Genomic DNA, 15,590 nt, shown 5'->3' with positions numbered 1-15,590 from the left:
GAAGAAGAAGAAGAAGAAGAAGAAGAAGAAGAAGAAGAAGAAGAAGAAGAAGAAGAAGTAAAAGCAATATCTCCAATTTTACCCCTCACTACTCAGGTTAGAGAAGAATGAATTGTATCTATATACAAAGTAGTAACCTCTGTTTGTTTGTTTGTTTGTTCTTATCTTGAACCTTTTGACCGATTTGCCTCAAATTTAGATTGGGACACGGGAATGTTTATAGCTTGGTTTAAAAGTTTTAAGTTGAGAAGGTCGACTTTTGTTGAAAAAACTTAGTTCCAGGCAAAGCTGGGTTCCTGCACTAGTATTTTAAATATATATAGACACAAAAATGAAGACTTTATTTGTACCCAACCCGGGGAATATTTTTTTAAAACTAAATGTCTCTACGAAACTAACAAGCTAAAAAACCTGGTTTCCCTTTGAGGACTTTTGAAATGAATTGATATTTTTTTAATTGGCATAAAACATATTTTGAAGAATTCTATATAACCAAAAATCCTGCCTAGTTTTGGCATGCTTTTCATTATTCAAAACCTTAGACAAATAAAGATTTTGTAATATGAAGTCAGTTGAAGGGTTTACGAGAATGTTTTAAACATTTTCCAAATTTTTAAAAATGTTTGGAAACGGGAAATTTCATTTTTGACTCATTTTGTTAAATAATTCACCCCGTTAGGATGATTTTATCAAAAAACTTTTCAAGAAACATTCGAAATCATTAAGCTTTTTAGGTACAGGGTGTCCCACGAAACATGACAGATGGTGATTATTTTAAAATGTCTTCTTCCATGTCAATTTGTTTAATACCAAGGAGACTAATAAAAATATTTTATGGCAGTCATATTATAGTAAATTAATTTGAAAGTAATTTATATTTGAGTTAAAAAAAAATTTAAAAGAAAAAAACTGTAAAATGTATTGTCTAATAAATGACTGTATTGTCTAATAAATGACTGTATTGTCTAATAAATGACTGTATTGTCTAATAAATGACTGTATTGTCTAATAAATGACTGTATTGTCTAATAAATGACTGTATTGTCTAATAAATGACTGTATTGTCTAATAAATGACTGTATTGTCTAATAAATGACTGTATTGTCTAATAAATGACTGTACTGTCTAATAAATGACTGTATTGTCTAATAAATGACTGTATTGTCTACTAAAATTGCTTATACGAAAAAATGAAAAAGCTACACGCAAAAAAGATGAAATATTTATCATATTTTTCTCGGACATTTCCCTTTTTAACTAAAAATCCTGCCCCCCCTTCCCCCCGGGCCGGAGCCTGCTTTTGCCTTAAAAAGAATTCTACCGTGGGGGTCGAGATAAGATGCCGGATTAGTTATAATGATCTGAACTATAAGTAAAACTGTAAACTGAAAACAAAGAAAATAAATATCTCCTTTTCCTATCTCATTTCTTTTCGCCAATTTTTGTCTGAACAGAAAAGTGAATGCATCCCCCCATAAAACCAAAAAATATGTTGAATTTTTTTTGCGTATTTCACTTTTGTGATCAAATCAATTTTAATTAGCCAAAAGTGTTAAAATATCAAATTTCCCGCCAAAAATATAATCTTGCATTTGGTGTGAACAGGGTTTCCAAAAACTTTCAGGGATTTTAAAAGTTTTGGAAACATCATCGTGAACCGCTTAATAATACCTGACTTGGCATTATTTTAAATTATTTTGTATTTTGATTTTTTCTTTCTTTGGACATGTTTTTTATTTTAATTTTTACGGTATTTTTTTCTGTTATTTTCAATTCGAAATTTAACGTTAATTTATATGTTTTGTGTTTGATATGTTTTGTCGTGGATCTGTTTTGTAACATCATATGTTTTGTATCTGGATATGCTTTGTCACGATATGTTTTGTAGGAGATATGCTTTGATTTGATAGGTTTTCATTTGATATGTTTCGTTGGGTTAAGTTTACTGTTTAGTGATGATATACTTTGTAGGAGATATGCTTTGATTTGATATGTTTTGTTTTAATATGTTTCATCGGGTTATGTTTAATGTTTAGTGATGATATTTGTTGTATGTGTAATTGACTCGCGGATTTACGCAAATAAGAGAATTAGAAAGAAAATAAAAAAATTAAGATAGAAATAGCTGGACAGTACATACGTCATTTGGCGGTCCCTTTAAAGATAGATTTTTTTCAAACTTGGAGTGCTAAAAACTGCACCCAAATTTGATTAAGCTATTCATAAACTGTAGGGAACACCTCTCTTATGGAATAATATAAATGTGAATTATTGTAATCAAGATGAGAATACTGATGCATAAATATCCTTTATACTGGATACAGATAGAAGATCGTATCATTTAAAATATACTTTTTTACTATTGTTTTCCTTATAAGGAGTGCCTGCGTCAATGCGTATAATTTAGGCAGCAACATTTTTGAGTTAGCGTATACGCATATTTAAGTTTTTCTCATATAGAGAGATTGACATAGAAAATGGCTTGAGCAGCTGTTGTTCCTTGTCCATTGATGATATTTGTGATCCTTGGAGGACAAATTATCGAAATTGATTTTTACAATTTTCTTTTTTAACCTTTTCTATTTGAATCAAGCGGTTCTGGTTCACAATTCATTTTAACCCAGTTAATGTAGATTTTTTTTATAGAGTAAGGACGAACTCCTGATGATGCCAAAGTTTTTGGCGAAATATATTGAGAAGAAAATGATATAATTCTAGTGCTAGAGAGTAGGGTTGGGATTTGTTTAAAAACGATCTAAAGTTTTATTATTTCATACTTTTTATACGTTTCATACATGCTCTAATATATATTAAATATTTCTTTTATTTTGAATGAAATTTTAATGAGTTTATTCCATTAAAGTTAAATCTCTTATAGTTATTCTCTCTTATTGTGAAAGAAATTGAGTCTAATTGCCACAAACTCAGATTTTCTCATCTATCTTTGCAACCTGGTGTTGAAAGCCTGAGATATTTCAAACTGTGAATTATGTTGATACAAATTATATTTGTTTGAAATGAAAATATTTGCAGGTTGCAAAGATTAGGATTAGGAAATGTTAGTTTGTGGCAAAATCTAAAATATTTGATAAAATATTATTTAGAGTCCGATTCGAAATGTAGAAACTGCGAGGGACGAGAAGCAAGAGGCCAGTGATTCCAGAATAATATTAGGGGGCAGGGTGCATGGGGAAGAGAAGAGTACAATAAAGCTCTTTGATCAAGCATATATATGCACATTTATTAGCTAAAGCTGGTCAAACGGCTGGACCGCATCGGATGAATTTTTTGAGAAAACCCACTGGTACTCTGCAGTGCATGGGGGTAACATAGGCTGAAATAAATTAAATTCTTTCCTTAAATTCGATTTATTTTCAAGTTTCATGTTTTTCAATTCGAAATTTTTTCCAAAATGTTTTTAAAAATCAACGGAGAACGCCGGGCACTTCAGCAAGTACAATAAAATATACTCCGCAAAGTCAAATTTAGTTTTTTCTTTCTGCTCATTTAAAAAATGTTTTACTCTAGACCTGTATTGCAACCCAAAGTTGTAGACATTAGATATTTCGAATTCTGTTTCTCCATCAAATAATCTAAGTTTGAAATGTCAAAGATAAAATGATACTATATCAGGTTGCAAAGATTTAGAAAATTAAAAACTCATTCTCCTGTTATCACTGATTGGTCTGCTAGGAAGTGTCTATCCAAACCAATCCAGATTCCAGAATCCAGGAGGGAAAACGACCAACCTTTATCCTACCCAGGTATTCTTAAAACAGTTTAAAACCAACCCCTTGCAGACCCTGCAGTATGTCTACTGTATGCACCCCATTTCCTGTTGGTATCGAGGTTTCGTGAGATGAGTTGGCTGAGTGTCTATCTTTGTCTATGGGTGGGATGCACCTATTGAGTTTCCAGCGACATTTTTAGCGCAATTTATTTTTTTTCGAAAATTTTCGTTTTTTCGCGAAATTTCGCTTTAATTGGTGAATAAATGCGAAATTTTCGCAAAAATAGAAATGCTAAAATTTCACAAAAAAAACCGGGAGAGAAGTTATTAAATATGATATAGAAAAACTTCTAGAAGTAAGCTCTGAGGAAAGAGAATTCCGTGAGTTTTTTGCGCAATTAATTGTTGCAGCTACAACACTTAAAGTTTTCGCGAAATTATTTTTTTCGCGAAAATAATTTTCACATTTTTTTCGCTTTGTTCATTTTCGCGAAAAAAATTCGCGAAAAAGTTTGCGAAATACGAACAAAAATTTTTGCATTTTTTCGCGAAAGTTTTCGTTCGCTGGAAACCACTAATTAATTCACTAAATATTCTCCTGCTCAGGAGAAACGAGGGCAATGTAGGAATAGGAGAAGTGATCAGACCAAAGGAGATTGTTGATGTTGACACGCCAGACCTCTTTCCAGACGGTAGGTCTTAAAGGGACTGTAAGCGTAATTTTAAGGGACCCTCCATTTTTCAACGGCCCCTTTAAAACTTAATCTGATCAAAAATGTGAAATATAACGTCGATTTCTGACTCAAAAAGTGTGTTTTTCTGTGAATTTAGCTCCATTGTTTCTTAAAAGCAAGAATTGCGGACGTCACTTTTACAGAAAAACCACAAATGAAAATGAACAGTCAAACAGAATAATAAAAAAACATGCAAATCTAATTCCTACTTGATCAGACAAAGTTTTTAAGTGTATCGGACATTGCCATCTGTGAATGGAGAGGAGGGTCACTTGAAATTTAGCTTACAGTCCCTTTAAAGGGATAGTTCATTATTTTAAAATTTGTACGAACCATAACATTGGTTGAGTTATTCTTTGTTATTCTCTTTAATTTTTCTCTCGAAAATATTCGAGACAAATTATAATTAAATTATCATTTTTTTTGTATCGAAAGAAAACCATTTTCATGGGTATTTTTTGTTGTTGTTAGAAATAGCTTTAACTTCTTGAACATTTTTCTCACAGTTTAGATTGTTAAAATATTTTTGGGAGTTCACTTTGAAAACAAATAGGAAATAGAAATGATGTGTATAGAAAACTATTTAAAATAATAAGAAATTATATATTACAAAATTTAGAATGTTTGGTACATGAGGATTGCCGTTCTACGGATTTTTGTTCTCCTCCTCCTCAGAACAAATGTACAGATGCATGTACACTAGACGGTAAAGTACACTTGACGGTGGAGACGGTATAGTAATACTAGACTGTACAATGAACGGTACAGTACACTAAACGGTATAGTACACTGGACAATAAAGTAAAACTGGATGATACAGTACAGTCAATAGACAGTACGGTTCTGTACACAATTGAAAAGATTTTTGGGCTGGGATAGATCTAATATATAGCGAGAAGTAGTTCAATCGCATTTCAGAAATTGAACCGCGTCTAAGTAGTTTAACCGCGTTGAAATAAAGTAGTAGAACCCCGTAGAAGTAGCAAAACTGCATTGAATTGGGATTGAATAAAAGTGGTATAAATATGTTTACGCGGTTCAATTACTTCTTGCTAGTCATGCAATCACATCTAAGATATTGTTCCTAAAAATCACATCTAAGATATTGTTCCTAAAAATCAAATCTAATATATTGTTATTAAAAATCACATCTAATATATTGTTCCTAAAAATAACAGCTAAGATAGTGTTCCTAAAAATCACATCTAAGATATTGTTCCTAAAAATCACATCTAAGATATTGTTCCTAAAAATCACATCTAAGATAGTGTTCCTAAAAATCACATCTAAGATATTGTTCCTAAAAATCACATCTAAGATATTGTTCCTAAAAATCACATCTAAGATATTGTTCATCTAAAAGAAGGACCTAACAGAATGCTGCATCATGTTTATCTAAAGTAATTGAGTCTTTGCCACAAACTCTGATTTTCTAATCATTATATTTTTGCAAATGTCGTCGACCTTAGATATTTCAAACTATTAATTCTGCTAGATCAAATAATCGAAGTTTAAAATATCAAAGGTTTACACCAACATATTACAAAGATATAGAGATTATAAAATTTGAGTTTGTGGCAGAGACTTAATTCCTTAGAGACACATCAGCAAGATTATAATGAGCAATTAAACCCTTAAAGTTGCAACGATCTAGGCTTTCTTATCACTTCGTCGCGCTGTACACCTGATATATTTCAAACCAAGATTTCTGAAAGGTTTACGCCATTAGGTTGCAAATATATATGGATAAGTTTGTGACAAAAACTCAATCATTTTCTCTAGTTTGTGGAAGTGGCGCAGTATGTAGCTCCCAGCTACACAGGCCGGTCTGCTCGTGTCCTGACGGGTTCGAAGGAAACCCATACGATAAATGTACAAAGGTAAACTGCCATCACCATAATATAATGAACCTATAAAGTGATCACATTCCGAGTTCTCACGCGAAACTCGTCAAGGAGTTTGTAAATTACACCTAAAAATATGGGCAAGAAAAAAAAGAGTTGCAATTGTGAAGCACGTTTTAGGGAACTGCAGATTAAGATTGAATACAAGTACAACAGAAACCATATAGCATAAAATTTTTAATAAAATCTATTCATGATAAACTCGACACATTAATGACATTTATTGTTCTTTTTGATACAAGTCTTTACCACAAAATCGATTTTATAATCCCTATATCTTTACAACCCAATGTCAGAGACCTTACAAACAATAAATTCTGTTGTATCAAATCATCTTGTTTGAGTCTCAATTCCTTTGAAATAGGATTTAAGCGTCAAAGGAAAGCATAATTCAATTATGTCTATTAATTGCAATTAGAAAAATGCAAAAAAAATGCAACTTGTTTTTTTATAAAGGGCCGGATAGGGTAATGTAAAAAGTGTAAGGGTTATGTAAAAATGAAGAAGNAAACCTGATTACTGAGGGTCACCCTGTACACAAGATATTGTTTTAAAACCTGATTACTGAGGGTCACCCTGTACACAAGATATTGTTTTAAAACCTGATTACTGAGGGTCACCCTGTACACAAGATATTGTTTTAAAACCTGATTACTAAGGGTCACCCTGTACACAGGATATTGTTTTAAAACCGGATTACTGAGGGTCACCCTGTACACAGGATATTTTTTAAAACCTGATTACTGAGGGTCACCCTGTACACAGGATATTGTTTTAAAACCTGAATAAATCTGAGTTCAGTGCGTAAGCCCACCAAGATTAATTGTATGAAAGTTATTTAATGCGAGTAACCAGTTCGCAGTCCATATTTAGAAAACCTTCTTAAAGTGATTTTTAAACATCTAGGATCATTCATTTAAATGATTCGGGCAAATAATTATATTTTAATTAAATATCACCAACATCTTATAATTATATTTTAATTAAATATACCAACATCTTATAATTATATTTTAATTAAATATCACCAACATCTTATAATTATATTTTAATTAAATATCACCAACATCTTATAATTATATTTTAATTAAATATCACCAACATCTTATAATTATATTTTAATTAAATATCACCAACATCTTATAATTATATTTTAATTAAATATCACCAACATCTTATAATTATATTTTAATTAAATATCACCAACATCTTATAATTATATTTTAATTAAATATCACCAACATCTTATAATTATATTTTAATTAAATATCACCAACATCTTATAATTATATTTTAATTAAATATCACCAACATCTTATAATTATATTTTAATTAAATATCACCAACATCTTATAATTATATTTTAATTAAATATCACCAACATCTTATAATTATATTTTAATTAAATATCACCAACATCTTATAATTATATTTTAATTAAATATCACCAACATCTTATAATTATATTTTAATTAAATATCACCAACATCTTATAATTATATTTTAATTAAATATCACCAACATCTTATAATTATATTTTAATTAAATATCACCAACATCTTATAATTATATTTTAATTAAATATCACCAACATCTTATAATTATATTTTAATTAAATATCACCAACATCTTATAATTATATTTTAATTAAATATCACCAACATCTTATAATTATATTTTAATTAAATATCACCAACATCTTATAATTATATTTTAATTAAATATCACCAACATCTTATAATTATATTTTAATTAAATATCACCAACATCTTATAATTATATTTTAATTAAATATCACCAACATCTTATAATTATATTTTAATTAAATATCACCAACATCTTATAATTATATTTTAATTAAATATNTAGAACTCAATGTTCTGCAATAATACTTTAGTCTGTAACAATCCAGATACAACGCTCTATGTATTCTCAGTGTGTATCGTACAGATACAGCTGGCTCTCTAACTCAATGTTCTGCAATAATACTTTAGGCTGTAACAATCCAGATACAACGCTCTATGTATTCTCAGTGTGTATCGTACAGATACAGCTGGCTCTCTAACTCAATGTTCTGCAATAATACTTTAGTCTGTAACAATCCAGATACAACGCTCTATGTATTCTCAGTGTGTATCATACTGATCGCTCTCTCTCTCGATCTCTCTGGTGTCTACATGAGATATAATACATGTCTAAACGTAATGAAGCAAAGGTTCATGTCTGAACTATATAATTGATAACTGATCCATATAATGAACGTAGTTAAATTCATGAACGCAGTAAGGGTACAGACCAAGTTACAACGTATTATATATATAGGTATGTTCAGGTTTACAAATATGGGGCCTATTTCTATATTCATTGCATGTTAGTAATAAGATTTTAGTTTTTGTTGATATAACATTTTGTTGACTTATTTAAGAGACTAAAGACAAAATAGATCCACTTTTCACATGTTTCTGCATTTCTGATTTCATACCTATTCATATCAATTATATTTTTTAGCTTTGGCTGGCCAAATGACTGGACTGAATTGACCGAAACATTTTGAGGAAACCCATGGTTACCCCGTGGTGACATCTATAGATGTAAATAGCCTAATTTTGTTTAATTCAATTTTTTAATACTAGAAATATTTTTCCCCAAATTGTTTTAAAAACTTCGAACACTTCATCTTTTATTTAGTATTTTAATTCACAGTTAATAAAGTGGAAATTTAAACCACGGATATATAATAAATTGGATGGATCATAGACGAGTTTCGATGTAATTTTATGGGTGGGGTGTTATGCAGTACATTGGAGTTCTAGCAGACAATGGACTCTGGACCAGCTCTTGCATAATTCCTTTCTTATTTAGCCAAACAGTTATATTCCACTGAATTTTAGAAGGTGCGGGGGATGGTTTGTTTAAGTCCCTTGTGTAGTTTTCAATGTTTAAACTTTATTTCAAAGATAGCTTAATTATCGTTGCCCCCCGACCTTTTTAAAGGCTTTAACTTAAATAATACTGAGGATTCAAAATAATAAATATATTATNATGCGCTTCCCGCAATTTTTGCCCCCCCCCCTACATTTCATTCTGTATACGCCCTTGAAAACCCCATATATTTTATAGTTTGTCGCACTTTTGGACCTGTAAATTTCCGTTTTTACTATAACCCCTCTCCCTTTGCACAATCACACAAATTTTCAAATTTGTTAAAATATCTAAGTAAAGTTTAAAAATGTTTAAAAAGTTTAAAAATGAATATAACATTTCTCGTCAAAATAAAAAAAGTTCACATTTATCGAACTTTTTTAAAACAAAAATTGAATCACATATTACCTTGAACTGCTAATGACTGTGGGTTAGAGGATGGGCATGGCTCCAGGTCGTAGTCTTTTAGAAGTCCTATTAAGGTCCATCAGGACAAAAATGGTCTGAGCATATCACACTCCATTTTTTCGGATTGGAAGGAAGGTTGGCCTGTAAATTTCACCCTTGGTACTCTTAGGTCATTTTTCGGGAACGAAAAAAAGATTTTATCTTGACTGGTATTATTATTTTTACAAGATATTACACTGCAGTACCTCATGTTCATACATCACAGGGCCCACTGTTTATCAACACGGCTGTACAACTTTCCTACTCTTTGGACCCTGAACTTTCCTTCAGATATTAATTCTTTGTAAACAAAAAAAAATCTATTTCGAATAAAAAAATAAAAAATTGTATAAAAGAAACATTAAAAAAAACATAAATATGCCCTTAAAATAAACACAACAAATCTAGGGTCCGATTTGCTACATCAGCTGGTAGGCCCATGGAAAAAATTACTGGCCAATTTCTTATTCATTTAACCATAGGTACAACTATAGGTCGTATCTGTCTATCTACACTGCTCTGGTAAAGCGTAATCATAGTGTGACTATGGTTCTACCTATGGTAGAGCGTCTAAGAAATTGGTCATACCAAAATAAAATTTGTACTGTGGCCGAGTTCAGTGTAGATAGATAGATAGAATCATATCTATAAGCGGGCCGTGATTTAAACCTTTGAATTTGCACCACATATCATTTAATATATATTCAAATAAATTGTTATTGTATTTAGACATACATACATTTGAAACTGTTCTGCAGTTCTGTAACTGCAGGCTGTAAAGCTAGTTGGGGGATCTTTATGACTTAAACTTTATTAGATGCAGGCGATCTTAGATATATACATATTTGTTTGTAATATCTACACAACGACGATATTTTCCTGCAAAAATAGGGTAAAAGGTTTTTCTTCAGTAAAGTAAAATTCACATATTTTCATTTCGTTTTCGTTTTCTTAAACGTTCAATTCAAGACTAACAGGTCGTTAGTTTTAACCCTTTTTTTCTGAGAACGAAGGTGGAAAAATAACCGTTTTTTGTGCGTTTTTATGAACAATGCCCAACTCTACTCAATGTAAGGTTTACAGTATAGAAGATAAGATTTATGATATTTTTATCTGGCTTAATACCTTATACCGGTTAAATCTTGTTTAATTTAACTGGAAATTGCAATCGTAAAAATTCCTAAAATCCTATTAATTTTGCTGAACATTATGCGTAAAGCTGAAAAAACATTACTTTTTAATGAATATTTTTAAAATTCTAGTTTAACAAAAGGACAATAAGCATCTATATATATATATATATATATTAAAAAAAATATATATTTTATTTGTCTGTCTGTTTATTAGTTTGTACACAATAAATGTAAACACGTCTGAACGATCGAACCCAAAATAGTTTGATGCAATTCACATAACTTTTTAAAAATCTAGATATTTATTTAAAATCTGATTCAATTTTTACAGAGTAATTTTTAGATGTAATTTCATTTTAAAAAGTATTACAATTTTTATATATGTTACGACGATATTTTTGCAGATAAGGTTTTCAATAAAATTTTTTAATTCAATTATGAAAATACAGCTAAATAAGAAAATTTATCTGCTGAAATTTAAAAACTTTTGATCATAAGAATTTTCTTTTTAAAGTAAAAGAAATAACTCAATAGAGTTATTTAATCTTGTTTGTAATCTTAAGACGTTTCAAAATTATTTAACATAAATTGTACAAAGTATATATTAGAAATAAAATCGGGGAAAAAATTTGAAATCCGAGTTACGATGAAAATTTGGGGGGGTTTTTGCGTGGAATTATCGGTTTACCGACAAAGGGTCAAACGACACAGGGTCAAACGACAAAGGGTCAAACGACAAAGGGTCAAACGACATAGGGTCAAAAATGCGACAAAGGGGCAAATTTTTTTTAATTTTGACATCAAACGACAAAGGGTCAAACGACATAGGGTCAAAAATGCGACAAAGGGGCAAATTTTTTTTAATTTTGACATCTGCGGCCAAGGGTTAGGTTAGGTTAAGACACTTTCTGGGTCGAGCGCTGCGGCTAGGACAGGCTAGGGGGCCGAGCGCTGCGACCACATGGTCAATTATATCCATGTCTAAAATATAAGATCCATGTACAAAATTGATAGGAGGGTTGCGAGTTTTCTATGATTCAAATCATTATCATTTTGACCTTTTGTCGTTTGACCCTTTGTCGCACTTTTGACCCTTTGTCGTTTGACCCTTTGTCTTTTGACCCTGTGTCGTTTGACCTTTTGTCGTTTGACCCTTTGTCTTTTGACCCTGTGTCGTTTGACCTTTTGTCGGTGAATCGAATTATTCTATCACAATTTTCGATCAATTAAAAATGTATAAATGTATAAATAAAATGTATAAAATGTTACATAGTGCATTAGTGCCGATTTTTTTTTCTCTTTTTCTTTCTATTGAACCTACAATTTAGGTGAGTTTCATAGTATTAATACTATCTGAAACTAAGAGAGAGATCTATTTGACATATAGCTCTTTAGGAAGGTTTGGGAAAAATTAGGTTTCTCTTTACTTGAGTTAGGTTACTTCCATACTCAGGTAGAATTAGTTCCACCCTTTCTCCTTTCTCTTAAAGTGCCGAAAATCTAGACAAGCTTTTCTTCAACTCTTGTTCAGTATCCGTTGCAGGCACAGTTTGCACAATATAATATAGTTAAATTATATTAAATTGTTTAAATCTCCACCATTGGGGTATTTTAAGTAGTCATTGTTGTAAAAAACACAACAATTTTAATTTAAACTGACAAAACAATTGGATTAGAGACAAATTTAAAGAATATTGATATGAAATTGTTTGAAATTAGCAAAAATTATATTTTTTTACACTTGAAAACGGTTTGCAATTCTGAGATGGAATTAAAATAATTTGAGCCGCGGTTTAAATCCGCCAAGACCCGGTTTAAATTCAGCGTCGGCTTAAATCTTTAAACATTTGATACAATGTTAAGTGGAACCAACCATATTTAAACCGCGGCCTAAATTTAAACCACCGCTCAAATTCTTTAAATTCGGCCACTAAAGAACTAAATAAAATTTTATTTTAATACTGGTTTTTTTAACAGTATTCAGAAAAGGTCCTAGAAGAGAAAAATAAAATCAGAAATATTAGCAAAGAAAGTTTTATAACTTTTTTTCGTTTTTTTTTGATGGTATCAGGTCCCTGATTTCATCTTCTGTATACAGAGATAAAAGATAATTAAATCCAGAGTCCATAAAGGTTAATCCAGAGTCCATAAAGGTTAATCCAGAGTTCATAAAGGTTAATCCAGAGTCCATAAAGGTTAATCCAGAGTCCATAAAGGTTAATTCCAATCGGTTTCCCCAAGGGAAATCTATTTTTTACCTTTATATGTGTGCGGGTGGATTCCTCTCCGAGACATCACATGATTATAAACCTCGTAAAAAAGAGACATAGTTACATGATAGGTGGTTGCTACTTCTATTTTATTCAATACTGTTTATAGATAAATTATCAATGATTTATTATTAAATTGAAGTGACACATGTAACCGGTTTTTATCTGTCTATATAGCACTGTAATATTCCCATTTAGATTATCAGAAACACTTTTTTTAAAAATTGATTTTACATTTTTAAAATTTCCTATCAATTAAACTTAAAGAGGTGCGAAGTGATGAATCAAAAAATGCTATTTAATAATCTATTTTTTTGAAATGTAATCTTAGTTGTGAAAATTTATTTTATTTTTTAACTATTTATTTTAGACGCCTTCTCGTGAAGGAATGCGGTTTCGAAGATGGGCAGATGCTCTGTAAAGATATTCAACTAGACAAGGGAGAGAAGGATATAGCGTTGGAATCTCCATTAGAGTTAAAATCACGTCATATCTTTGAGAAAGAAATTTAAATAGATAATGTGAATAAATTGAGTTTTTGCTGCAAACTTAAATTTTCTTATAAAATTGAAACCTGATGGCGTAAACTTTTGACATGTGTCAAACTTTACTGTTTGATCTAACACAAATAGAGGGATTAGTAAATTAGAGTTTGTGGCAGAAACTCAAATCCTTTAGACTATCTCGCCTTTTAAACCATTTTTAGCTTAATGAAAATGGTATTTTTGAACTTCCCAACCTTTTCTGAGAAAAACGCAATCTCTTATATGAAATAAATACTAAAAAACATGAATCCCAATAAAATATTTGTAATTGAAATTTGTGCCATATTTGTAAATATTTCAAACAAAAAATATATCTTCTATGTATTATGTGTTTATCTTTAGATATAAAGTTGTAATCTCTGTTTGTTTGTTTGTGTGTCCGAATATAACTCAGGAACCCTTGGACCGATTTGCCTCAAGTTTTGGTTGAGGAATTTGTGAGATTCTAAGTTGAGTGGGTCCACTTTTATAAGGAAAAATAGCTAAAACGTTAATTTATGACCAAGCGCGGATAAACGGCGGGAGTAACTATGAGTATGAGCTGGGTTCTCAAGCTATTGTCTTTTTTATAAAAGATAACTATGGAGGTTATCTGTAAACTTCAATGAAAACATGATAATACTAATATGCGTTATAAGGGGGTTTCAAGCCCCCTTCTCATCAGCTTAAGCTTTAAACTGTTGCTCTTAAAAATGCTATTTTTCAATGTCATTTACAAAACAAAAACAATTTTTGGGGGATTTTTCTATTCAAAAATAATAAAAGTCAACGCTTTGTTAAACTTTTGGCGGTCCATCAACCAGGTCATGTGAGATGCCACAAAGAATATGGGCCCGATCGGTTTAGGCGTTTTGATGTCCATACAAATATAGTGTAAACAATAAATAAGTAACTTTCCTTATCCTTTCCTTTCCTCTTCCTTTCATTTATATTTTTATATTTTTTTAGAATTGGGGGGAAATATTCCCACAACCTCTACTTTTAGAGGTTTTTAAATATTTTCTCCTGAAATACTTTATTTTGTATGTTTTTGTTATATTTCATAAATAAATAATTTTTTACTTTACTTTACAAACAAACAAGCACCTAGACAAGTTTTTAAATAGGTATTGGATTTTTTGATCGAGCAGAGCTATTGGTTGAAATAGAAAAGAAATACGATATCAGAGTCCGAATTCAATGAATTTGAGCCGCGTCTGAAATCCGCCAAAAACCAGGTTTTATTTAGCGCCAGCTTAAATCTTGAAACATACAATTTTAAGTGAAACCAACCATATTTGAGCCGCGTTTTAATTTCAAGCCGCGGCTCAAATTCTTTAAATTCGGCCTCAGGTTGAAAGGATGTAAAGCTTAGAAAACTAAAGTTAGTCGTCAGTGATTAATCCTTTAGATGAAAATCTGAAAGAAAAGATTAAATAATATGAAATTATATCATGCAATGTTGCAACTTAGAGTAATAAATACAAAAGAGAAAAAATTCCACAGACACAGATGAGGAATATGACAGATAGACAGACAGATGAGGAATATGACAGACAGACAGACAGATGAGGAATATGACAGATAGACAGATAAATGAGGAATATTTTAGACAGGCAGATGATGAATATGACAGACAAACATATAAGGAATATGACAGTATATAATGTTAACATAAAGATTAACATTAACATTAACATTAACATTGACTTTCAACAAACCACTAAAGGTTATGATTGTCAGTATAAAATTTAACATTAACATTAAAGTTAACATTGTCAGTATATAATGTTTACATTAACATTAACATTGACTTGAAACAATTCGTAAAAGGTTAAATTATTGTCAGTATATAATGTTAACATTAACATTAACATTAACATTGACTTTATACAATTTATTATAGTATATAATGTTAACATATAC

General features: G+C 30.5%; 1 protein-coding gene across 1 annotated transcript in view; it reads left to right on the top strand.

Moving 5' to 3' along the window:
* Positions 1–14,084, top strand: part of LOC111702716 (APC membrane recruitment protein 1) — a 15,258-nt gene extending 1,174 nt beyond the window's left edge. The window contains exons 2-8 of the mRNA XM_023474486.1: positions 5–96; positions 3,105–3,149; positions 3,694–3,764; positions 4,337–4,422; positions 5,084–5,170; positions 6,247–6,344; positions 13,511–14,084. Coding sequence (XP_023330254.1) covers positions 5–96; positions 3,105–3,149; positions 3,694–3,764; positions 4,337–4,422; positions 5,084–5,170; positions 6,247–6,344; positions 13,511–13,561 — 530 coding nt within the window. The 3' untranslated portion in view covers positions 13,562–14,084. The remainder of the gene's footprint in view (positions 1–4; positions 97–3,104; positions 3,150–3,693; positions 3,765–4,336; positions 4,423–5,083; positions 5,171–6,246; positions 6,345–13,510) is intronic.
* Positions 14,085–15,590: the final 1,506 nt, after the last annotated feature.

This window comes from Eurytemora carolleeae, unplaced genomic scaffold (genome assembly GCF_000591075.1).
Source record: "Eurytemora carolleeae unplaced genomic scaffold, Eaff_2.0 scaffold462, whole genome shotgun sequence".
Classification (NCBI taxonomy): Eukaryota; Metazoa; Arthropoda; class Copepoda; order Calanoida; family Temoridae; genus Eurytemora; species Eurytemora carolleeae.
The sequence above is the reverse complement of the archived record's forward strand: the minus strand, read 5'-3'. Positions and strand labels throughout refer to the sequence as shown.